Source organism: Kogia breviceps, chromosome 6 (assembly GCF_026419965.1).
Source record: "Kogia breviceps isolate mKogBre1 chromosome 6, mKogBre1 haplotype 1, whole genome shotgun sequence".
Classification (NCBI taxonomy): Eukaryota; Metazoa; Chordata; class Mammalia; order Artiodactyla; family Physeteridae; genus Kogia; species Kogia breviceps.
Genome location: NC_081315.1, coordinates 30,639,062 through 30,666,255, shown reverse-complemented (window position 1 = coordinate 30,666,255; position 27,194 = coordinate 30,639,062). Strand labels below are relative to the sequence as shown.

At 40.2% G+C, this 27,194-nt stretch overlaps 1 protein-coding gene and 2 non-coding genes across 3 annotated transcripts; all 3 read right to left on the bottom strand.

The window, feature by feature from the left end:
* Nucleotides 1-704: 704 nt before the first annotated feature.
* On the bottom strand, nt 705-5,759 carry RPS3A (ribosomal protein S3A). The gene is made up of 6 exons (XM_059066719.2): nt 5,568-5,759; nt 4,704-4,807; nt 4,129-4,316; nt 1,687-1,895; nt 1,060-1,169; nt 705-877 (listed from the first exon to the last, which is right to left on the bottom strand). The coding sequence occupies exons 1-6, from the start codon at nt 5,627-5,629 to the stop codon at nt 756-758; spliced, it is 795 nt and encodes a 264-aa protein (XP_058922702.1). The 5' UTR covers nt 5,630-5,759; the 3' UTR covers nt 705-755.
* On the bottom strand, nt 1,370-1,439 carry LOC131759019 (small nucleolar RNA SNORD73). The gene has a single exon (XR_009336355.1). It is a non-coding gene; the product is annotated as a small nucleolar RNA SNORD73 (small nucleolar RNA).
* Nucleotides 3,017-3,084, bottom strand: LOC131759020 (small nucleolar RNA SNORD73). Its single transcript, XR_009336356.1, has one exon. It is a non-coding gene; the product is annotated as a small nucleolar RNA SNORD73 (small nucleolar RNA).
* Nucleotides 5,760-27,194: the final 21,435 nt, after the last annotated feature.

Sequence of the window (27,194 nt, the reverse complement as noted above, 5' to 3'; positions counted from 1 at the left end):
GAGCTCTTCCATTTCCACTACGCTATCTGTCTAGCACAGTGGTTCACAAAGCATGGTCCCTGACCACCAGCATCACCTGAAAATTTGTTAAAAATGCAACTTTTCAAAGCTCACCCTAAAACTACTAAATCAGAAACTCCAGGGGCAGGGCCCTGCAACGTTTTAACAAACCTTCTAGATGATGTGAGAACCACCTTAAAAACTTAACCCAGGGCTTCCCTGGTGGCACAGTGGTTAAGAAACCGCCTGTCAATGCAGGGGACACGGGTTCGAGCCCTGGTCCGGGAAGATCCAACATGCCATGGAGCAACTAAGCCCGTGCGCCACAACTACTGAAGCCCGTGCCCTAGAGCCCATGCTCCGCAACGAGAAGCCACTGCAATGAGAAGCCTGTGCACTGCAACGAAGAGTAGCCCCCGTTCGCTGCAACCAGAGAAAAGCCCACACGCAGCAATGAAGACCCAATGCAGCCAAAAGATAAAATAATAAAATAAATAAAAAAAAAAAAACTTAACCCGTGTAAAGTATTTCCTTTTATTCACCATCTCTAACACGTCCAGACCATTCCAGTTGAAAACACATCACTACCCTTCCTCAGCTAAGAGCAGTGAAAAAAATCCACACAAAAGGTCAGAAAAATTCACATTCCTGTCAAATCAGAACACCTGATTATTGTCAGATTATTTTAAAAGAGTGATCAGAAATTAAATATCACAAATGAAGTCTTTTATTTGTCACCATTAAAAATCTGATTTTTAAACAGATTCCTGGACTGGTGGCTCATATCCATCAGCTCGTTCAACTTTAGCACCTGTCTCGTCCCCAGTAGCTTTCCCAGAACTACTACCTTCACCATGTAGCTCCATGAGTTTTCCCACTAAAAGGAAGAAAAAATTTTGTTAGTTATAGCATACCATATCTTGAAACAGTTATCTTCAATACTATGTACACAAGACAAAAAAAAGTGCCATCATCTGGCCTCAAAACAACAACATAAAACCACCAAACAATGTATTTGTCCACACCATTTTTTCAGGAATCCTGTGGTTTCTCACTTACATTCAAACTTGGGCTTCTTCAGCATTTTTACTTTTCTAACAAAGACATCATGGAGTGGATAAATAGATTGGCAGGCCTTTTCTATGTCTTTTCCAATGCTGTCTGGAATCCTGCAAACCAGTAATGATAAATTAGAATAAACCTACACTTCATTTAATCCACAGTAATCCTCATTCTGTTATTGCCCCTTCATAGGTGAAGGTTAAATGATCTGAATTATACAGCTAGTTAATAGCAAAATTAGCACTTGAGCCTTCTGAGTCCAAGCCTTATGCCTTTTTCCTACACCCCTCTTAGCCAACTGCATGGGAACATCAGAAAAATGTTAAGTTTTATCATCGGACATCATCTGGGACCGAAACATTTTATCATCACTTATTCCCATACATTACTAGTTTATCAATTCAATGCATTTTCTAAGGCAAAGGCAAGTCCTGGGCTTCAAGCCTCACTGCCAGGAGAGAGCTTCATCCAAAAAAAAGATAAATAAACCAACAAATAACATTTACTGAACACTTAATATGCTTTCATTTCAAGAGATGCAGCTAGATGGTTTCACAAATTTAAACATAGGTCTGACCCCACCTTGTCTCATCTGAGGGTTGTGTTGTGAAAGAAAACACTTACAATTTATTGACCACCTCTTTCAAGTCATTTGTCTGCACCTCTCGGGTCATGATTTCCATCATCTTCTTGCGGATCTGGCGGACCTGCTGGTGCTGGGCATAAGAGGTCTTACGAATCTGATTGTTGCGTTTTTTAGTAAAACCCACACAGAAAAGACGAAGCAAATAACCATCTGTAGTCTTGACATCAACATGAGCTTCAATCATGGTCTAGTGAAAAAAAGATGCACCAGGTTTTAATGTTATCTATTTTTACCTCTCAAGTTATAATTTTTAAAAAAGTGGGGCTTCCCTGGTGGCGCAGTGGTTAAGAATCAATCCGCCTGCCAATTCAGGGGACACAGGTTCAAACCCTGGTCCGGGAAGAGCCCACGTGCCGCAGAGCAACTAAGCCTGTGCGCCACAACTACTGAGCCTGCACTCTAGAGCCTGTGAGGCACAACTGACGCCACGCTTTAGAGCCCACGTGCCACAACTACTGAGCCCGCATGCCTAGAGCCCATGCTCTGCAACAAGAGAAGCCACTGCAATGAGAAGCCCGTGCACCACACCTAAGAGTAGCCCACTCTCACGGCAACTAGAGAAAGCCCGCACGCATGCAGTAACGAAGACCCAACACAGCCAAAAATAATAAATTAAAAAAAAAAAATTTTTAAGTGGAGGCCAAGTACTCATTACACAATATTAAGTATAATATAAATGACTAATTTACAGAGTTAACCTCCTTGAAGTGAACTTACCAACAATTACCCCAAATTCTTACTATCCTCCATATCTAATTAAATAAGTACGGAGTCCTCTCAGCTGTCTCCCCCCCTCCCCTCTAGGTAACTTCTCTATCTCATTATCACTACCCCACAGCAACCCCCCTTTCACATATACATGCCTTTTACAGACACATGCCAGCCTTTAACAACCTGCTCCTCCCCCAATCAATTCTTTAACTCTGCAAGGAAGAGAAAAATAGGTTCTAAGGGACTCTACAATACCAACATCTAAACCTATTCCATTTTTTAAAATGTGTTCTGAATAGTTGAAATGTTGTAATAACACTAAATACATACATTTAAAAATGTCCTTTATGTTCCAAACTAAAGCCACACTGATTAAATATTCAACTTCACAACTAAACTATAATTTTAAAAAATCCATCATTAGTCTTATTACTACCTAAATTCAAAAAAACAAAAACTATCTTAGGTACCAACAAAAACTGAATTGCCTTCTTTGCATTTTGTTAACTTTATCTTAGTCTCAAAAATGAATATAATACAATTATAGTGAAAGGACCTTAAAATATTTCCAGAAATACAACTATAAAACCTTAGGAGAGTATCAGAAATAAATGTAACGGTATAATCATATCATACAGGACCGAGACATTTTGTCATCATTCATTCCCACACAAAAAACAACCCCAAACGTGATGGTTAGCCAGACACACCTGATCCATTATTTCCTGTAGTTAAACCAATGGGTACTAAGGGCTTTCTGTGTCAAGCTCTGTACTAAGCATGTTTACATGGATCTTTTATTTCATCCTCATAATCCCATGAGCTAATATTCATTTTTTTCTGGCTGAGCTGTGTTTTCATTGCTGCGCACAAGCTTTCTCTAGTTGTGGCGAGCGAGGGCTACTCTTCTTCGTTGCGGTGCGCGGGCTTCTCACTGAGGTGGCTTCTCTTGTTGTGGAGCACAGGCTCTAGGTGAGCAGGCTTCACTAGCTGTGGCTCGAGGGCCCTAGAGCGCAGGCTCAGTAGTTGTGGCGCACGGGCTTAGTTGCTCCGCAGCATGTGGGATCTTCCTGGTCCAGGGCTCGAACCCGGTCCCCTGCATTGGCAGGTGGATTCTTAACCACTGCGCCACCAGGGAAGCCCCATGAGCTAATATTCTTATCTACATTTTACAGATAAAGAAACCAAGGCTTAGCAAGCTTTAAGTTACTTTCCAAAGAGAACATAACTGGGAAAAAGAGCCAAAATTTCGGTCTCACACCAGAGGCTCTGCCACTACTATTTATAGCACAATAGATCATCAAAACTAGCCCAATCCATCCTTTCACTATAAAATTCACTAGATTCTGATGTCCAAAGATATTCTGAAGACAAAGCTAAACCTGCAAACCTGCACCTAAATGTTCTTCAACCAGCCACTACACTAATCCATGCAGCAAAAAAACCTTGATGATAATCCAATATTAAATCTTGAACTCAAGTTAAACAAATAAATAACTAAATTTATTTTAAACAGCCTCACTGCTGTTGCTCAAGTTCAACAGTGCCGATCCAAGAGTGCACACTTAATCACAGCAAGAAAACATCAAGGACTTAAAATGAAATCTAAACCTCAAATGCACAACACGCTCCTTTCCTGACATTAAATCATGACATCTTTGGTCATGCAGGGCACAGCACCATGCACTTTAGAGAACTTTTATTCTCACCTGCCATTTTTTGACCATGGAGCACATTTTGTCACGGGTAAGATCCATGCCATGGAAATTAGTCAGGCAGTTTTTGCCCTGAACATCCTCAGTAATAAGCTTGAATTTTCTAAATGCAACTTCATCATTCTGCAGATCAGCAAGGCTCACTTCAAACACACGACCCTTGAGGCCATCAGATGCGATTTCTATAAAACAAGAACCAATTGTTAACGTTAGGAACCGCATAAGCAAAGTCAAGCCAGCTAAATTAATATTCAAGCATTAAGTTTAGAAACCTAATGATAAATTACAAAGACCTTAACTTTTGTCAACCAAATCCATATGGACACCAACGCCGTACTGACAAGGCTCAATCAGAACCTCAAAACTACCCATGCACATTTCACTGGTAATTCTAAAAGTGCCATCTTGCTTCTACAAGTGCTGTACTTAAAAACAAGCCCCAAAGGGCCCAAAACTGCAACCAAGAGTTGACACTTCCTTAATGTATCCCACCACACAACGAAAAGTAGACAAAGATACATACATGTCTCAGTTTTAAGAAAAATACAAACGAAGAATAATATACTCACTGGTTCCTTGAGTTCTCGTGACTAGTGTTTTCCCAATATTTCTTATATTGAACATAGCTGGTGCTTTCACATCATACCAATCTTTCTTAGAAAATGGGTCAACCCTGGATTTAAAAACATGCTTAAATTTTATCGCAGATCACATAATTCTTTTTTTTTAACTTCCCTCATTCCAATTACTCAAAGGCTGACATGTAGACACTGGTGTAAACTATTCGTCTCAGGTGAGGGGCGCATATGTTAACATTTAGTTTTTCCCACCATGTCTATTTCACTGTGCAGGCCTGACACTTTGGTAAATTATGCTACGAACATATACACTCCCACCCCCCCACCCACCCATCGGTGCTTCCACTAAACCGGCAACACTGCCTCCAAACAACATGCACGTCTCTTCAACTTTACAGGTACGTGAAAACACGTACTGGTAACTCGGGCTCCTTACGGCCTCAAGAGTGGGCCTCAGGTGCGCCCAGGTTCCACCCGGCCCAAGCAGGGGAGAGACGCCAGGTCCCGGGTGGACAAGAAAAGCGCCTTTCACAACTCCAGCTCTTGGAAGGGCATTACCCGAGGAACTTACGAGGCCCGTGAGCCCACAAGACAGAACACGCCAGTCCCTAGTCGCGGCAGCAATCCGACTCAAAAGGGGCGCGCATAAGGCCCACAAAGCCAGGGGAGAAACTGCGGGTCCGCCGCAAAGCAGCACCCGGATACGCCAGGCCGCGGTTCGGAATTTACCAACCCGGCACGGCCCGCGCAATCCAACTAGCATCCTCGCCATGCGGCCCACACCACGACTGAGAAACCGCCCACCGACTCCAGTAGGACCCCCAAAAGCGGGGGGCCACGGTAGTGGCCACTTACACTTTCTTCTTGGCTCCCTTTTTACCGCCTTTCGTAAGCCGCTTGTTCTTCCCGACCGCCATGTTGCTGCTCCGAGAGCCAAAAGGACGGGAATTCTACTCACGCGAGATCTTAGGGGTGCGGGGCGGGGCGGGGCGGGGCGCGCTGTCTACGTGACCTTCGACCTTACGTTCTTCCGGCCTCAAGAATATCGCGACAACAGAGAGAGGCACGCCTCTGACCATGGCTGCGACAGCGCCCTCAAGTGGGGGGAGGCTGCGCAGCATGCTGCAGGCTGCTCGCTGGAGGGCTGCGCTCGGAGGCGGTGGCGCTGGCAGCTTGAGGTGCGGACTCCTTGGTTACCTGAGGTTCCCGTGGCTCTGACGCCCGGAAGTAGGTTTCCGTGGGAGGACGCCCACTCAGCATCATTCGAAACTGAACTCACCTTAAAGTCTGTTTCTTCTCCGACAGCGTGGGATTAGAGATCAGACATTATATCTAGGTTCATAAGCTAATTTCAGTGTTTAGCCTTGTGACCTGTCTATGCGTCAGTTTCCTCGTATTTAAAATGGAGGCAGCAGTGTGATCTATCTCGTAAGATTGTTAGGATTAAATATGTATAACTTTTGAGATATTGGTAAGGTTCTGTTTGTTGATAAGGATGATGGTTAGTGGAGTACGTTAGCTTTGTGAACATCCATCAAGCTGTACGCTTACTTGTGTACTTTTCTGTAAGTTTCTTATACATTAATAAAAAGTGTTGGATTTTTGTTTGTTTGTTTGTTTTAATGGAGTGAGTTCTGCTCATTTTTTCCCTGCAGACTATGGTCCCAGTGTTCCCAGATACTTAAATTTCTCAAGAAAAGTTTATTTTAATTGCAGGAGATAAAGAAATACATTCTGGCTAGATGTGGCCTGCTAGCTTCAAGTGTGATGTCCCTGGAAAGCTGGCCCATACAGGCTTGGTACTCAGCCAGTGGTATGTTGAGTTCCCTTCTCTAACTTCCCGTCTGGCAAAAACCCTGCAACCAAGCCAGAAACCTACCCCAACTCACATCACTCCCACAAGCCTTTGAGTCCTTTAATCTCTTCCAGTCTTTCTAACCTACATCCCTTACCTCCTATGACCCTCACTTTCTAAAACAATCTTCCTAAATCTCCAATCCTAGCCTAAAATCTTTCCATTCCATTCATCTCAGTTGCTTATAGGATAGTCAAGTTCTTATTTCACAACAGTGTGAATATACCTAACACTACTGAACTGTACACTTAAAAATGGTTAAAATGGTAAATTTTATGTTGTTTTTTATCACAATTATTAAAAAAAATCAAAGTCCTTAGCTGAGCCTATAAAACCTCTTTTATCTTGAGTTACCTCCCTTTTCATCCTCTCCTTATCTTAGTCTTTAGTGGATACCCCAACTCTGGCCATCTAGAACTATTTAAAATCTTCTCTCACCTCCATTGCTTTTCCCTCATCAGCAGGCAAATACCTGTGCATGTTCAAGACAGCTCAGCTTCATTTCTTCTTTCACTAAGAGGTTGATTCCCCAAACAGGCTTTCCCTCACACCTGCTCCCAGAAGACCTAACGCTACTTAACTTGTTAGTAACTACAGATCAATGTGTCCCTTTCTCACTGTAAGCAGGAGGGCATACAGTGCAGTCATTTTCTTATTTGTGCCCATTTCTTAGCACATAGTGGGCCCTCATAATATTTGTTGGCTGAATAAATAATAGTAGACAATATTGATGGTATTCCCAGTCTTTTGAACTTGGTGGGTCAGTCTAAATTTTCAAAATAATTTTGGGAATCAACATGACAGCAATTTTAAAATTTCAACAATCTGTGAGACAAAACCAAAAACAACTGCCATTTTCTATTAGCCTCATTTCATTTAAAAATTATATTTTGACCCCCAAAATAAAAATAAAAAACATATCCTCTAAAAAGTCAGTCCTTTTAAATAAATAAATCAGCTTTATGAAAAACTCCATAGACCTTATTTTTCTTGTCTCCTCGCAAATTAGTGAATACTAGTAACCAGTGGAAATCAATGAGTCCTTCCAAATATAATATTGAGTCTAATAAACTCTGTATTAATTCTATACTTACAGTTACCTTAACTAAGTTTACTTCATATGTGGCACTTCACTAGTTTAAAAATTTCCCAATGGAAAATGTTACCGACTCCCAGGTCAGACTAAAAACTGAACTTACCCTCTACCTAAGATAAGTCTGATTCCTCTTTCTGCCCGAGAGTGAAAGAGCCACAGCGGAGGCTTTAATGAAGTCAGCTGCATCTAGTTTATTCTGGAGAAACCAGCACCTAAGGGATTTGTCTGAGGTACAAATTTCAGTCCTCAACTTTGTCTGGTAATGAAAGTTTTCTTTAAAATAAAATTGTATTTCCCTTACACTGTTACATTAAATGGTGCAATCATCAGTTTTAATTAAATTATATTGAATAAAAGATAGCATGGGAGGTGTGAAATCAGTTTATTGGGTCTCAGCCATCTAGGAATTTCAAAATTCAGAGAGAATAAAATGGAACAGAAAAATATGAGTACCTCAAACCTAGAAAGGTGTCCATAGCATTTTATTAATTTTCTTTCCATCTGTTACTAATCTATTAAATCCATCCAATGTTTTTTTGAATTTTGATTGCTATGTTTTTGTTTTTTTGCAGTATGCGGGCCTCTCACTGCTGTGGCCTCTCCCGTTGCGGAGCACAGGCTCAGCGGCTGTGGCTCACAGGCCCAGCCGCTCCACGGCATGTGGGATCTTCCCGGACCGGGGCACAAACCCACGTCCCCTGCATCAACAGGCAGACTCTCAACCACTGCGCCACCGGGGAAGCCCTGTTTTTTATTTCTAAAAGTTCCATTTCGTCCTTTTTCAGTTTCTGTCACTTTTTAAACTTTATTTTTTATTGAGGTTACATTGCTTTATAACATCATATGTTTCATGCGTTCAATTTATATCACTTTGTTGTTCCTTATTCTTTCAGAAATCTTCAATATAGATCTAAACCCAGTAAGCATAATTGTGATTGACATCTGAAGCGGGGTGGGCAGTCTTGTAAGACTGTGCCGTTAACCTGTCGAATTGAGATTTGAGTTAAGTTGTAGGGCACCCAGCTGGTGCCCAAGAATTGCTTGTTGGTGTGGGAATGACACCTGCCCATGTTGGAATGGGTTCCAAAATTGTTGTAACATCATTTTCTCCCAGTCTGTAAACACCCCCTATCTCATTTCCTTTTCTTCTCAGCTGTAGTCCATGGTTGTTCATATAAACAACATACTTTTTCACCAAAACTCTGTACTTCCTTGCAGCCTTAGCTTTCTCTGACCCTGACCAGAAAACCCTAAGCCTAGTTCAATGCGTAATTTACCTTCCCATGGTAGTATTTCCCCGAGTTCTTTCACTCCTTCCTGTATCTATGACCTTGTGTTGTCCCCTCTCACACTGACTTTGGGCCTGATAGTGTTTCTTGCTTTAATCAAGGGACGTTAGCAACTATGACTTGAGCAATGCCTTAAAAGATGCGGGCACATGTGAGGTTTGCTCTTTCTGCTCTTTGGAACACTGAGCTCACTAAGTGAAGAAGCCTGAGCTAGCCTACTGGAGAAGGAGAGGATATTTGAAGCAGAAATAACAAGGCCCAGCTGAGATCTTTCCAGAACAACAAGTCAACCAACCATCAGGTGTTTGAAAAAGTCCATCCTAGACCATTTAATCCAACTGAGCTGGCCCAGAACGGAAGAACCACCCAGCTGACACACAGAATCATGAGAAATAATAAATGTTTGCTGTTTTAAGTCATTAAGTGTTGGGAGAATTTGATTTGCAGCAAAAACGAGCATGCATTTTTCTCTACCCTTACATTTTACCCTTACCCTCATGGCATGGTTAGAGAAGACTGCACATTTCAGACTGGAACTACTAGAAATTAATGGTATTAAAGGATTGGGCCCCTGACAATCCTTTTACCTGTCAGCTCCCCTTCCTGTTCCTCTCGATATGTGACTATTTCAGTTGCTCACCACGCTATTCCTGTCCCCAACTCAGCCTATCCCCTGCCATTTTTAGAAAATAACCTTGTCGCCTACTTCAGATAAGGTGGGGCTTGCAGGCTGCAGGAAGGACTCAATGTTCTTCTGTGTGGGATGAGAAGCCATTGGAGGCTTTTGAGCAGTGGAGTGCCACTGGCTGCTGTGGGGAGAATAAGAGAGAGTGGTGGAGCAAGAATAGAAACAAGAAGTTAAGCGAGATGACGGTAGCTTGGTCTAGGGAGATAGAGGAGGGAGTGCAGAGGGTGGAGAGCTGTGGAAACAGGACACTGTTCATGGAGACCAAAATGGAAATGACTTCCCCAGGACTTCTCCGGTGGTCCAGTAGCTAAGAACTCGCCTTCCAGAGCAGGGGACGCGGCTTCAATCCCTGGTCGAGGAACTGAGATCCCACAGGCCGTGGGGAAACTAAGCCCGCGTGCTGCAACTACTGAGCCCGCACGCCACAACAAGAAAGAAGCCTGTGCACTGCAGTGAAGAGCCCACACGCTGCAACGGAAGATCCCACATGCCAAAAGACCACAATGAAGATCCTGCAACCAAGACCCAATGCAGCCAAATAAATATATACAATAAAATGCAAATGACATCCTCTGGACTTGTGAAGTGCAGTTGCCCTGGGTGGAAGTATATAGCAAAAATTCTGCTTATATTTTGAAGATAAGAGCCAAAAGAATTTGCTGATGAATTGATACAGGAAGACAAAAAGGAATCAAGGATAATCACATTTTACTATAATGATTTTTCTTTAAATTGGTGCTTACCTACCCCATCCCCTTCTTAGAAGAAGGCAGAGACAGTCCTAAATATCTCTCTTTGTATACTAGTCTTGAATGAATGAATGAATGACTCAATCAATAGATGAATCCTGAGTAATATTTTTTAAAATTTATTTATTTAGGCTGTGTTGGGTCTTCATAGCTGCGCGCAGGCTTTCTCTGGTTGTGCCGAGCGGGGCGGTGGGGGGAGGCTACTCTTTGTTGTGGAGCACCTGAGTAATATTTTTACTTTATGTCAGATTACACATTTTTGTTGGAAATTTAGCTTTTCTCCATTCTCTTCTATTTACAAAATGAAATACTAAATATAATGAGTTCTCATTGTAGAGGTGTTCCAGGTGGGATTATGAAAATGTCCTCTGTTTTCTCCCAAAGTACAATGATCAGAACAGTACAGGTCAACAAACTATGATCAGCTGGCAATGAAATAAGGAGCTTTTGAGAGAATGAAATCAATTATGTCACTGAATACACTGTTTAGTTCAGTTGACTGGTTTTTTCCATAGTAAAACTTTGTCTACTGAGGAAGTAGTACTGTGATTTGCATTCCAGCTTAAGCTCGTCTTGTTGCCAGCTGGCACATTTTGTTACACTGCAACAAAGGATCAGCTGGATTCTGCTGCAGAATATCTTATTGGGCATGCCAAACCCATTAAAGGCCTGGAAAATTTCTTGAAGATGCTCTTCAGAGTTATATAAGGGAGATGATACATTTGAAAATGAGAAAATAAAGTTTTTGAAAGGACTTTAAAAAGTTTAAAGGCCACAAGGTATCGTGGAAAAACATGGATTTTTTTTTTTTTTTGGTGGGGGGGGTATGTAGGCCTCTCCCCGCTGTGGCCTCTCCCGTTGCGGAGCACAGGCTCCGGATGCCCGGGCTCAGCGGCCATGATTCACGGGCCCAGCCGCTCCGCGGCACGTGGGATCCTCCCGGACCGGGGCACGAACCCGTATCCCCTGCATCGGCAGGCGGATTCTCAACCACTGCGCCACCAGGGAAGCCCAAAAACATGGATTTTGAAGCCAGACCTGGTTTCAAATCATTGCTCTGTCACCTACTATGTGACTTTACACTATAGTCTTTGTTTTCTTACTGGTAGTGGGAATAATACCTACTTCCTCTGGTTATTGTAAGGTTTAAATGACACAATATACATTGGAAGCCTAGCACAGGGATTAACACATAGTAGACACTCAGTAACTGTTAACTCTCTTTTTCTCTATCCAAGATGAATGTCAGATTTACTATCTAGCTTTGTCTCAGCTGCCCACTCACACTCAGATCAACACCTCGCTGTCCTTGACCTTGTTAAACATCAAGGGTCGCTTGATGTTTAACAAGGTGTTGGAGCCATTTCCCCTGCCTAACTCAGCCTGTGTGGTTTGCTGTGGATGGCAGACGGGAAGAAGGAACTTGTCCAGGGAGCAAAGCAAGACAATTGAGAAGGAAGGCTGAGATTGTATCTGTGCACAGTGATATTAGTGTCATTGCAGAAGTACAGTAGTACAATCAAACAGGATTCCTTATTACCATTGCTACTACTAAGGACAGCACACATCCTAGGGACACTCACATTTTTGTTGTTGTTGTTGATACCCATACAGCCATTGCTGCTGGTTTTAGGTGGGAATTGAAACGATTTCCCATACACTGTAAGAGTATAAGTAGTGGAACTTTTCTTCTGGACAACATTTCACAAAGCTGGGATAGAATCTAGTATTGTCACTATTTGGTATCATGTAGATCTGTGTTCAGTCTCACATCGCATAGTAGTTGGACTTCAGAAAAGTTTTTAATCTTTCTGAACTTGTCTTCACCTTACTCTGTTAGTGGGAAGTTGAGTTCAAGGTCGCCATGCTGTACAACTCCAGGGCGTGCCACTCATGTAGATTGCACAGGGTGCTAAGCAAAGACTTGATTCAGAAACTGTAACAAGACTTCAATAATAGTGACATAAACAAGGTAGAAATTATTTGTTACTCATGTGGCAGTCCCGGTGTATACAGTCCAGGGCTGATACATAGGCTCGATGATAGTAGCAATTTAGATTTCAAGATTTCATCAGTCGTATTATTCTGCCATCCATAACATGTTGCTCTCATCCATGTAGCCCAAGATGAAAAGTTAACATTTAGTCCAGCAAGAAGAGGGAAAAGCAAAGAGGGAGGCATGTTTCTTTCCTTGAAGAATACCATCTACAACAGCAATCCCCAACCTTTTTAGCGCCAGAGAACGGTTCGCGGAAGACAGTTTTTCCATGGATGGGGGTGGGGTGGGGGGAATGGTTCAGGCGGTAATGCGAGCAGTGGGGAGAGATGGGGAGCGTCAGATGAAGCTTCGCTCGCTCGCCTGCCTCTCTCCTCCTGCTGTGCTGCCTGGTTCCTAACCGGCCACGGACCAGTACTGGTCCACGGCCCGAGGGTTGGGGAGCCCTGATCTCCGAGTTCTTTTTTTTTTTGGCCAAGCTGTGCTGCTTTTGATCAGAAACTTAGTTCAGCACAACTGAGTGGGATAATGAAAGTGGTGGTAAGCAAATTTAGGTGAGCAGTTCAGAGGACCCCAACACAGCGTCCAAATGACGGAGAGTCATTTTGAACTGTCACTTAGGGGATAAACCAGTGGTACAGGGAAGAAAGGATCTTGGTTCTGGAGGGAATTTAGTCTGGGCCTAGGTGGAAATATTTTGTTTGTTTCTTTGCTTTTAAATTTATTTTATTGAACTGTAGTTGATTTACAATGTTTTGTTAATTTCTGCTATACAGCGAAGTGATTCAGTTATACATATATACATATATATTCTTTTTCATATTCTTTTCCATTATGGTTTATCACAGGATATTGAATATATTTCCCTGTGCTATACAGTAGGACCTTGCTGTTTACCCAGTCTATATATAATAGTTTACCTCTGCTAACCCCAATCCCTCACTCCATCCCTCCCCCTTGCCAACCACAAGTCTATTTTCTATGTCTGTGAGTCTTTTTCTGTTTGACAGATAAGTTCATTTGTGTCATATTTTAGATTCCACATATAAGCAATATATGGTATTTGTCTTCCTCTTTCTGACTTACTTTGCTTAGTATGATAATCTCTAGGTCCATTCATGTTTCTGCAAATGGCATTATTTCATTCTTTTTTATGGCTGAGTAGTATTCCATTGTAGATATGTACCACATCTTCTTTATCCATTCATCTGTCGATGGACATTTAGGTTATTTCCATGTCTTGGCTATTGTGAAGAGTGCTGCTATGAACATAGGATTGCATGTATCTTTTTAAATTATAGTTTTGTCCAGGCATATGCCCAGGAGTGGGATTGCTGGATCATATGGCAACTCTATTTTTAGTTTTTTGAGGAACGTGCATATTGTTTTCCATAGCGGCTGCACCAACTTACATTCCCACCAACAGAGTAGGAGGGTTCCCTTTTCTCCACCCCCTCTCCAGCCTTTGTTATTTGTAGACATTTTAATGATGACCATTCTGACCAGTGTGAGGTGGTTAGGTGGAAATATTTTTGACTAACAGGACAGAATAGGTCTATTTCTGATTTTGGGGGTCAGAAATAGAGAAAGGTACTTTGACAAGAGGGGAGTAAACAGACAATGATTTTAAGGCAAATGCATTCACTCACACATTTATGTATTTATTCATTCATTAGTGGTAGGTACTATGAGATCAGGGGGGTATAAAACATAAGCTCTGCCCTCAAGAATCTTACGGTCTAGCATGCTAAGGAGATTGAGTAATGTAGTCCTGTATACTTACACATGACCTAATCTGTACACAGATTCTACTCAGTGACACCTTCAAATGATACAGTAAAACAGCAATATATGTACCACGATAAAGTCTGTGTATAGTCAAGTCAAATCATGAAGACTTCAGAAACATTATGCATGTTGTCGGAATTCCCTGGTGGTCCAGTGGTCAAGACTCAGCACTTTCACTGCAGGGGGCCCGGGGTTCAATCCCTGGTCGGGGAACTAAGATCCCATAAGCCCCTCAGTGTGGCCAGAAGAAAGAAACATTATGCATACTGTTTAAACTTTTGGTCAGAATAAATATCCACATACAATTTTCTACTCTCAGCTCCTGAAGTCTGTATTGCAAACAGCATGGACATCCTCTTAAATAGAATCTCTGCAATGATGTTCATCGTAACAAGATTTTAACTTGTAAATCAGATATTTATTCATTTGATAGTATTATCCAGATACATAGTGTGACCTTTATCCTCTCAGTACGTCCTTTACTTTGAGACCTTCCCCCAAACTGTGATAACTGTGTAATTTGCAATTAACTGACTTGGCTTCAATCCCAGCTTCCCCACCAACTAGTCCTGTAATCACAGGCAAGTCACTTAATCCCTCTGAGCTTTAGGTCCTTGCAAAATGGAGATAGTAATGCCTGGCCTATCTACCTGGAAGGATTATTTTCATACTCTCATAAAAGTATTAATAAAAAAAATACAGAGAAACAATGATTTTTTTTTAATTGCTATAATTTCAGACCTTGAGCATATATCAGCATCCAAAGTGGTATTTAAATTGCCACCTAATTTTTCTGGGCATCTAGAAAGATGAGCTCAGACTGAATTTCTCTTTTTCTCTGCTAACCTACCACACAACTTCATGTTTTCTATTCCTATTCCTGTTTCTGCATTTTTCCTTCTCAATAAAGGGGAAAAAAATGACCATTGTTTTTTTGTTTTTGTTTTTGTTTTTTGCGGTACGCGGGCCTCTCACTGTTGTGGCCTCTTCCGTTGCGGAGCACAGGCTCCGGACGCGCAGGCTCAGCGGCCATGGCTCACGGGCCCAGCCGCTCCGCGGCATGTGGGATCTTCCCGGACCGGGGCACGAACCCGTGTCCCCTGCATCGGCAGGCGGACTCTCAACCACTGCACCACCAGGGAAGCCCAAAATGACCACTCTAGATGCAGTCCAGTAACTTTTACATGTGAATGGATTAACCAATCGGATCAAATGACAGACATTGTCAGACTAGATTTTTGAAAAGGTTCAACTATATACTGTCTACAGGAGACACACTTTATATTCAAAAATACAAAGAAATAGAAAGTAAAAGAATAGAAAAGGATATATAATGCAAACAGCAAAAGAAACTAGGGTGACTAATATAAGACAAAATAGACTGAAAGTCTATTAACAAAAAATATTATTAGAGATGAATAGGGATAGTTCATAATGATAGAAGGGTCAATCTATATCAGGAAGCTATGATAATTATAAACATACATGCATCCAACAACAGATCATCAAAATATGTAGAGCAAAAACTGACAGAAATGAAGGGGAAAATAGACAGCTCTACAATAATAATTGGAGACTTCTATACTCTCTTTTCAAAAATGGATAGAACAACTAGATAGAAGGCTGGTAAAGAAATAGAAGATTTGGACAATGCTATAAACCAACCAGATTTAATAGACATCTATAGAGCACTCCACCCAACAACAGCAGAATACACAGTCTTCTCAAATACACATAGGAGATTCTCCAGGATAAAACAAACCTCAGTACATTTAAGAGGATAAAAATAATACAAAATATGTTCTCGGGCTTCCCTGGTGGCGCAGTGGTTGAGAATCCGCCTGCTGATGCAGGGGACACGGGTTCGTGCCCTGGTCCAGGAGGATCCCACATGCCGCAGAGCGGCTGGGCCCGTGAGCCGTGGCCGCTGAGCCTGCGCGTCCGGAGCCTGTGCTCCGCAACGGGAGAGGCCACAACGGTGAGAGGCTCGCGTACCAAAAAAAAAAAAAAAAAAAAAAAAATGTTCTTAAACAAAGTGTCAACAAAAATCAGTTGATCTAAGAAAAGAAATGGAAAGTTTCATTCAAACAAAATTTGAGGATTATAACCTTGGGAGAGTATCTCAGAAAGCTCCGAGAACTGTTCTGCCAGTTAGAAGTCAAGACACAGTTATATAAGAATTTTTTGAGACAGAGGACTATACATCAAATGATGTATTACTGACAGTTTACATAATACAGATCTGAGTGTGACCTCTTATCAAGACGGAATGTTATCTTCAAGGAGTTATTTTAAGAGAATGTTGCTCTTTATGTTTGAGCGGAAATTTCTGCCAATAGGGAAGGTTTGGTCAATGCAAAATGCAGATATACAATGCACAGTGTGGGGAGAGAGGAGGCCAAAGGGCAGAGAAAATTTTGTTTGAATTTTTCTTGTCTTGCCATAAAATATGAATTTTATTTCACAAAAGAAAGGAATGAAATTAGAAATCAATAACAGAAAGAATATGGGGAAACACACAGGTATTTTGAAATTAAAAAACACACTCCTAAATACCCAAATAGTCATAGAAGAAAGCAAAAGGGAAATTTAAAAATACTTTGAGAAAAATGAAAATGAAACAACAATATGCCAGAACTTATGGGATATAGCTAAAGCAGCACTTAGAATGCAATTTATAGCTGAAAATGCCGGTATTAAAAAAAGAAGAAAGATCTTTAATCAATAACTTAATCTTCTACCTTAAGACACTGGGAAAGGGGGATCAAATTAAATCTTAGGCAAGCAAGGAAGAAAATAATGATTGAGAGAAAATTAATGAAATAGAGAATAGAAAAACAATAGAGAAAATAATGGAAACAAAATCTGGTCCTTTGACAAGATCATCAAAACTGACAAATCTTTAATTAGACTGACCAAGAAAAAAAAATTTTAAGACTCAAATTACTAGAATCAGAAATGAAATAGGTGGGCTTCCCTGGTGGCACAGTGGCTAAGAATCCGCCTGCCAATGCAGGGGACATGGGTTTGAGCCCTGGTCCGGGAAGATCCCACATGGTACGTGGCAACTAAGCCCGTGCACCACAACTACTGAGCCTGCACTCTAGAGCCTGCGAGCCACAACTACTGAGTCCACATGCTACAACTACTGAAGCCCGCACACCTAGAGCCTGTGCTCTGCAACAAGAGAAGCCACCGCAATGAGAAGTCCGCACGCTGCAACAAAGAGTAGCCCCAGCTTGCTACAACTAGAGAGAGCCCACGTGCAGCAACGAAGACCCAACACAGCCAAAAATAAATAAATAAATTTTTTTAAAAAGAAAAGAAATGAAATAGGGGATATCATTATTGGCCTTACAGAAATAAAAAGGATTGTAAAGGAATAATTGTATGAACGATTGTATGCCAATAAATTAGATAACATAGATGAAATGGGCAGATTCCTATAAAGACACTAACTACCAAAACTGACTCAAAAAAAACAGACAGGGCTTACCTGGTGGCACAGTGGTTAAGAATCCACCTGCCAATGCAGGGGACACGGGTTTGAGCCCTGCTCTGGGAAGATCCCACGAGCTGCGGAGCAACTAAGCCCATATGCCACAACTACTGAAGACTGTGCGACTAGAGCCCGTGCTCTGCAACAAGAGAAGCCACTGCAGTGAGAAGCCCATGCACTGCAACGAAAAGCAACCCCCACTCGCTGCAACCAGAGAAAAGCCCGCGTGCAGCAATGAAGACCCGACACAGCCAAAAAATAAAAATAAAAATAAAAAAAGAAACAGACAATCTTAATAGACCCAAAACAAACATATTAAATTAGTAATAAAAAGTCTACCCACAGAGAAAAGCCAGGACCCAGATGGCTCCACTGATGTATTCTACTGAACATTTAAAGAATAATTAGTACCAATTCATCACAAACTCTTGCAAAAAATAAATGAGGGAACATTTCCCAACTTATCCTATGAGGCCAGTGTTACTCTGATTAAAAAAACTAGTCAAGGACTTCCCTGGTGGCACAGTGGTTAAGAATCTGCCTGTGAATGCAGGAGCCACAGGTTCCAGCCCTGGTCCGGGAAGATCCCACATGCCATGGAGCAACTAAGCCTGTGTGCCACAACTACTGAGCCTGCACTCTAGAGCCCATGAGCCACAACTACTGAGCCCGTGCGCCACACAACTACTGAAGCCCACACACCTAGAGCCCATGCTCCTCAACAAGAGAAGCCACCACAATGAGAAACCCATGCACCGCAACAAAGAGTAGCCCCCACTTGCCACAACTAGGGAAAGCCCGTGCACAGCAACCAAGACCCAACACAGCCATAAATAAATTAATTTAAAAAAAAAAACTAGTCAAAGCTATCACAAAAGGAAAACTAAAACCCCATATCTCTTATGAATATGAATGCAAAAATCCTCAACAAAATACCAGCAAATCAAATTCAATAACATATAAAAAGAATTATACACCATGACCAAATGGGATATATTTCAGGAATGTGAGATTGGTTTAATACCCAAAATCAATAAATGTAATACACCATATCAACACAACTAAAAGGAAAAACAAAAACAAAAAAACAACCTATGAACTGGGAGAAAATATTTGCAAATTATGCCACTGACAATGGCTTAATTTCCAAAATATACAAACAGCTCATACAACTCAATAACAAAAAAACCCAAACAACCCAATCAAAAATGGGCAGAAGACCTAAATAGACATTTCTCCAAAGAAGACATACAGATGGTCAATAGTCACATGAAAAGATGCTCAACATCGCTAATTATTAGAGAAATGCAAATCAAAACTGCAATGAGGTATCACCTCACACCAGTCAGAATGGCTATCATCAGAAAGTCTACAAATAATAAATGCTGGAGAGAGTATAGAGAAAAGGGAAGCCTCCTACATTGTTGGTGGGAATGTAAATTGGTGCAGCCACTAAGGAAAACAGTATGGAGGTTTCTTAAAAAACTAAAAATAGAGTTGCCATATGATCCACCAATCCCACTCCTGGGCATATACCTAGAAAAGATGAAAGTTCTAATTGGAAAAGTTACTGTACCCCCAATTTGCATGGCAGCACTATTTACAATAGCCAAGACATGGAAACAACCTAAGCGTCCATCAACAGATGAATGGATCAAGAAGATGTGGTATTTATATACAATGGAATATTACTCAGCTATAAAAAAGAATGAAATAATGCCATTTGCAGCAACATGGATGGACCTAGAGGTTATCATACTAAGCAAAGTAAGTCAGAAAGAAAAAGACAGATACCATATGATATCACTTATATGCAGAATCTAAATTATGACACAAATGAACTTATCTGTAAAACAGAAACAGACTCATAGACATAGAGAACAGACTTGTGGTTGCAGCGGGGTGGGAGGGAGGAATGGATTGAGAGTATGGGATTAGCAGATGCAAACTATTACATATAGAATGGATAAACAACAAGGTCCTACTGTACAGCACAGGGAACTATATTGAATATCTTATAAAAAAAAGACTATAATGGAAAAGAATTTTTTTTAAATGTAGATCTCTACATATATTTATGTAAAACTGAATCACTTTTCTGTATACCTGAAACTAACACAATATTGTAAATCAGCTATACTTCAAGAAAAACAAAAGCAAAAACCACATGATCTTCTCAATAGAAGGAGAAAAAGCATTGACAAAAATCCAACACCTTTTCATGATAGAAACACTTAACAACCTAGTAATAGCAGGAAACTTCCTCAACCTGATAAGAGTACCTATGAAAAGTCTGTAGCCAACAGTATACTTAATGGTAAAAGACTGTATGAATTTCCCCTAAGATCAGAAATAAGACAAGGATGTCCACTCTTGCTACTTCTACTCAACAATATGCTAGAGGTTCTAGCAGGGAAATTAAGCAAGAGAAAGAAATGAATGGAATTCAGATTGGCAAGGAAGAGTAAAACCATATTCACAGATGACATGATCTTGTATACAGAGAATCAAAAGAAGACAACTGTACAAGCAAAAACTTGCTCACAAATATTCATGGCAGCACTACTCACAGTAGCCAGAAGGTGGAAATAACCCACATGTCCATCAACAGAAAAATGGAGAAACAAAAGATGGTATATCCATACAGTACAACATTATTCCACCAAAAAAAAAAATAAATAATAAAAGGTGCATGCTACAACAGAGAGGAATCTTGTAAATATTATCCTAAGTGAAAGAATCAAGACACAAAAGGCCAAATATTATATGATTCCATTTATTGAAATAACCAGATCCTTAAAGACACAAAACAGATTAGTGGTTCCCTAGGGTGGGAGGTGAGGGGAGGGGGAAACAAGGAGTAACTGTTTAATGGGTACAGGATTTCCTTTTGGGATGATGAAAATATTCAGGAACTAGATAATGGTGATGGCTGTATAAATTGTGAATGCATTAAATGTCACTAATGGTAATTTTTTTTGTTATGTATATTTTACCACAACAATAATAATAAAAAACAAAGCACATATACTACCATCCAGTTTACGAAATAAAAGTTTTCAAATATAAAAAGGGCAAACTGACTTCAACAACAAAAATGGATTAATGTTTTAAAAAGAACTGTCGATGAAAAATTAATCAGTCGATCTAAGAAAGAAATGGAAAATTTTATTTGAGCCAAATTGAGGATTATAACCCAGGAAGAGCCTCTCAGAAAGCTCTGAGAACTGTTCTACCCTTTAGAGATCAAAACGCATTTGTGTAAGGTTTTTTTTTGAGACAGAGGGCATACATTAAATGATGTATTATTGACAGTTTACATAATCCAGATCTGCAAGTACAAAGTGGTGGGTCATTGTGACCCCTTACAAGAGCAAGAAGGAATGTTATCTTTTACAGAGTCATTTTGTTGATGCTAGGAGAATGTTGCTCTTCACGGTTGAGCAGGTATTTCTGCTGATGGGAGAGGTTTGGCCACTGCATGATGCAGATACACAATACACAGCAGAGGGGAGGGAGGAGGCCAAAGGGCAGAGAAAAATTTTTATGCTTAAATTTTTATTTTCTTGCATAAAATAAAATAAGAATTTTATTTTTGTTTTTATTCACAAAACAAAAGCAAGTTAGAGCCTCTTACTTCAAACATTATAGTATGCCAAATAACAAAATAATACGGTTCAGAGGTCCTTTGGTAGGTTGTGGGGAGCCATCATTTATTGAGCAATAAAGTGACACAATCAGGACTCTGCTTTAGGAAATCCATCTGGCATCACAAATTTGATAGGAGGGAGATGGACGGAAGGCACAAGACCTCTTGCAGTGGTTTCAGCTACTTGAGGCATTAAATTGGGCACAGTAGGAATGGAAAGAAACATATGAAAGCCTGTATTTGCCCTTTTGTCTTTTTTTTTTTAAATGTTTATGGAGTATAGTTGATTTACAAATGTTGTGTTAGTTTCAGGTGTACAGCAAAATGAATACATATATGTATTCATATACGTATATCCACTCTTCCTTTTTTTTAGATGCTTTTTCCATATAGGCCATTACAGAGTATTGAGTGGAGTTCCCTGTGTTATATAGCAGGTTCTTATTAGTTATCTATTTTATATACAGTAATATGTATATGTCAATCCTAATCTCGCAATTTGTCCCTCCCCCCTTATCCCTTGGTAACCATAAGTTTGTTTTCTATATCCGTGATTCTACTTCTGTTTTGTAAATAAGTTCATTTGTACCCCTTTTTTTAGATTCCACATATCCACTGCACCTACAATCAGATTTCTGTTATAGCAAGAGATAGCAGACCAGAATATATATATAGCAGTACCCCTCCAGATACAAGCATATCTAGAGCTTCCCCAAAGAAAACATCAGACCAGGAAATATCAGGCAGCCTAAGACTTTTTTTTTTGTTAAGCAAGGAGTTTACAATGTTTGTTTTCTTAGTCTATATCCAACTGGCCTAAAATAAGCAGCAGCTACAATGTACTGATCATTAGCTAACTGAATCATACATACTTTCTAATTAACTCACTTAATCCTTTTTTACCAACTTGTGCAGTGAGTACTACTTAGGTCCATCTTATGGATGAGTAAACTGGGATTCAAAAAAAAACAAGAAGCTTGTCCTTTAAGGTATGGTGAGTTGGACTTCACACCTGACTCCAAAGCCTGTACTCTCAGGAAGGAAAAAAAAAAGTTAAAATTGAGAGGCATGGTGTTTTTGCTGTTCTAATCATGTGTCTAGTCCACCTGAGCTTATCACAGTCTTCTTTCAAAAGGGTTAGGGTAAACTTACCCACTTTCCGGAGGTTTGAACATATTTATTTTAATCAGTCCTTTGGGAACTCACGAAAAGACTTATGTACATCTCTTCCAAGAATGTTAAGCTGTTGCATTATTGTCTCAGAAGGATAAAGCCACAGGGCAAGGTCATGCTCCTGAGGTTGGGGGTGAGGGCCTCCACTAAGGAGCTGGCCTTTACTGGGCTAAGTATCAGAGAACAGGTGGGAACTGAAACTGGAAACCAGAGACTAGATGGCCAGGAGGGGGAACTGCAGGTATATATATATATATATATATAGTAACTATATATACACTATATATATATACTATATATATATACTATATATAGTGTATATATATAGTATATATATACACTATATATATATACTATATATATACTATATATATACTATATATATATATTATATATATATATACACGATATATATATAGTAACTCCCTGCTGGGAGTTATTCTGTTGTTTACTTGAGAATTCAAGTCCCTCCTGGAAGGAAAGGAAAAGATGACCTTTGCAGCTTGGAGGCAGCCAGGCCTAGGCACCAAAGCTGAAGATGAATGAGTCTTATCTTAACAAAAGATCTTCCAGGCTCATGTTACTCTTGTTATTCATTTCCCTCTTATCACCCCTCAGCCTTTGGTAAAATCTTATTTAAATTAACTAGGCCACAAAGAATTAAGAGAAGAGCTCTGTCTACTTTAGACCAGAGACTAAAAGGGGGAACAAGAGTTGCGAATTCAGCAGCCTCCACATGTCTCACCATCGTGCACCAGTGGTGTCCTTGCCCGCGCGGCCTGTGGTGGAGGAGCAGAGAGGTGATTTGCTTTAAGGAATCAGGGGTTCCTTATCCCTTTACCTTAGAACAATGTTTTTCAAACTGCAGGTCAGACCCATTGGTAGGTTTTGGAATCAATTTAGTGAGTGTCAATCAGCACTTGTTTTTTTTTTTTTTTTTTTTTTGTGGTATGTGGGCCTCACTGTTGTGGCCTCTCCTGTTGTGGAGCACAGGCTCCGGACGCTCAGGCTCAGCGGCCATGGCTCACGGGCCCAGCCGCTCCGCGGCATGTGGGATCTTCCCAGACCGGGGCACGAACCCGTGTCCCCTGCATCGGCAGGCGGATTCTCAAGCACTGCGCCACCAGGGAAGCCCAGCACTTGTTTTTAAATGAAATGGAACAGGACTGGCATGTACTTAGAAAGTTTAACTATTGTTCTGTGAGTTTTTGTTTCAGTTTTAGAAAATATAAAATGGTGTGTGGGTATCGGTCACCATGTAAAATGTATTTCTTACTCTGCGTCATGATCAGAAAAGCTTGAATACCACTGCTGTTAAGTATCAATATTTATCGAATGAAATCAGAGTTATCAAGGGAAAAAAATGCGTCCTTATATTTAATTGTATTTTTCTTGCACGTTAGAATTTCAGAGATTTTTCCCTTTAACACATGTAAAAAATAACCTCATTTTAACAAGTTCTTTTGGGTGCTTTCATTCAGGAATTTTGCACTATTTAATAGTTCACAGCTCTGTCAACTCCTTTGTTTGGCCTGCCAGGAATGAAGACACAAAACTGCTACTGAGTTTAGGTGCCTGGAAATAGTGATCTTTGGTGGGACTTGAACTTCTTTAACCTCTTCACTTCCTTTAAGAGTGAAAGGTATATGCCCTCCCCTGTCGCATCTGTGACAACATCTGTAATTCACCCAGGCCTGCTGCTGGACAGGTACACTGTGACTCTTCACCTGAAATTGCTACTCATCACCGCCTAATTGCTTGGTCTTTGTAGTCTTTATTGTGATGCTAGATAAGTGTCATTGTATAATTTAACTACCTGTCTTTCTGGAATTAAGACAGGTTACAATGTCCCCTCTCTCGTGTCCCCTGCTCCCTTGAGTTCAATAATAAATATTTATACCATTAATTCGAAACCTTAATCATACTGACTTACATGTGATTAAACTGTTTCACACGTGTATGCCATAGTTAATGTGAATTCATTTCTCTCCCAGACATTTTTCATCACTTTATAAGTTTGGTTTACAAGCCAAGTACTCAGATATCTGTTTCCTTCTAGGTCATCACAGAAGGACAGTAGTACCTCAGTTATGGGTCATGGCTTGGGAGAATTAAAAAGTTCTTTACCAAAGCAGATGAGCAAAAAGATTAAGTAGTATCTCTTTAGTGATAGCAGTCCAATAATTATAACTTATAATAATTTACAATTTAAGGAGAAACTGAGGAAATCCCAACAAAAGCAAAATCTTAGTATAAATAGTTAACTCTGACATTTAATCCATCCTAGATGACCAGTCTAAACCAATCATGGTTATTCTATTCCCTTGTCAGTAACTGGTTCCAAATTAGGTGTGTGACCCCTGGTGCCAGGGTTCTTAGATATACTTCCTCATTCGTAAGAGTGGTCTTCTTTCTCTGGATATTGGCATGTCTGGGTTATGATGCCAAGAACTTTTGCTATCATCTTTCTCTTGCCCAAGGATGAAGCTGTTACATGAAGGATGAAGCTCTGTCAGAAGGATGACAGAGTAAAGGTTGGAAGAGCCTTGGATCCTTCGTGACATTGTTACGCAACGGCATCTATCAACGTTGCCTGACCTCTGACCTTCCTAGTTATACGACATAATAAATTTCCTTATTGTTTGAGTATTATTCACAGTGTGAATGGGTTTTATTAATTATTTACAGACAAATCATTCTAACTGTACTAATGAATGTTAGTGCCAGTTGGTAACACTGATTTTCCCCAAATGCTGGTAAAATGCTTTCTTCACGTCATCCCATATTTTCCAGCAAAGTTAGAGAACCCTTTGGAGAATACACATGGCTCCAAATTTTTTAGAAACTCTAAAATTTTTAGAAACCCTCCCAGGTACCCAGCCCTCGATGTCTTGTCAGGATTAGTTTATGTCTAAAGCTGCTATTCTCTTCCTTTCAGCCAAGTACTCCACTGACCTCCATTGCAGACTCAGACCAGGTTTGAGAACTTCTTTCCTTAACAGGAAGCATATGAAAGTTCCCAGGTATCAAGATGCTGCATACTGTTTGTGCCTGTATCTGTTACTTAAACTCTGCGTAATTTCTGAACTCTTTTGACTAGACTGCTTGACTAGGTTTCTGACTCCATATTTCCTTTCTTCTTGCCTGTGTTACTGACACACGTTGAAGAGACTACTTCCAACTTTACCTTCACCAGCTCCCCTGTTGTTTAAACCTCACCTGCCTACCTGAATTCCTTATTCATTCCTTCTATGTCTTGCAGTGTCTTTATGTTTCTTTAAAGCATGGTAAAATGTATTTACAAGAAGGAAATGAATAACCCAAAGCACATCAGAGAGGTCTTTGAGCAGGAGTGACTACAGTAGTGGTTCATAATTTCTAAGCCCATTTTCTTTAAGTTAAGAATTTATAAGCTGCTATGGTTGAATGCTCTGCATGAACTGTTGTAAAAGTTTCACATGTATATTGAATTTAGTTTCTTTAATTACCAAAGATTCCAGAGAGAGAGGAGAAATTAACCAGAGAGGTTTATTTCAAGAGCAACTTTTGTTAATTAAAATATTGTTAGAGATAGTTCAGTATATAAAGTTAATAACTTCTTTAATATAGCCATTTGTCATTTATAGACACCAACCCATTAACCTGAGTAGTCAACTCTGGTTTTGCTTCAGTTCCACTTGGTAGGTTTAGGGGTAAGCATAGATTTTTCTCTGGCTTGTGTTTGTAAAATAACTTCCTGCAATCTGCTTTATGTGCATTTACACATATGAAAAGAAATAAAAATATATTACAGAGCCTTTATTCTTATATATTAACTATGTGAAGTTTAATTTCCTACCCATCAAAATATTTTTCCTTTTAATTAATTATCAATTAGGTTCTCTTTTTCTTCTTATAATACACTCCTGAATTACTTTTCTACCTGCTATATAATTCTATGAAACTTTTTATTATGTGTAGGAAAACATTATTCTGGATCCAGATCTCCAAAGGCTTTTCTAAAAAGCAATTTATCATTGCTTTTTATTTAAAAAATTTTATACTTCAAAAGACTATCAAGAAAATAAAAAGACAACCCAAAGAATGGGAGAAAATATTTGTAAATCATATTTGATAAGGAATTTGTATCCAGAATATATGAAGAGCTCTTACACTCAATAACAAAAAGACAAATAACCCAGTTAAGAATGGGCAAAGGGGCTTCCCTGGTGGCGCAGTGGTTGAGAATCCTCCTGCCAATGCAGGGGATGGGGGTTCGTGCCCCGGTCCGGGAAGATCCCACATGCCGCGGAACGGCTGGGCCCGTGAGCCATGGCCGCTGAGCCTGCGCGTCCGGAGCCTGTGCTCCGCAACGGGAGAGGCCACAACAGTGAGAGGCCCGTGTACCGCAAAAAAAAAAAAAAAGAATGGGCAAAGGATTCACATAGACATTTCTCTAAAGAAGATATACAAATGACCAATAGCACGTGAAAAGACACTCAACATCATTACTCATTAGGGAAATACAAATCAAAACCACAATGAGATACCACTTCACACTCACTAGGATGGATGGTTATAATAAAAACGACAAACAATAATAAGTGTTGGTGAAGATTTGGAGAAATCACAGTCTTAATATATTGCTGGTACGATTGTAAAATGGTGCAACCAGTTGAGAAATCAGATTGGAAATTCCTTGAGTGGTTAAACACAGAGTT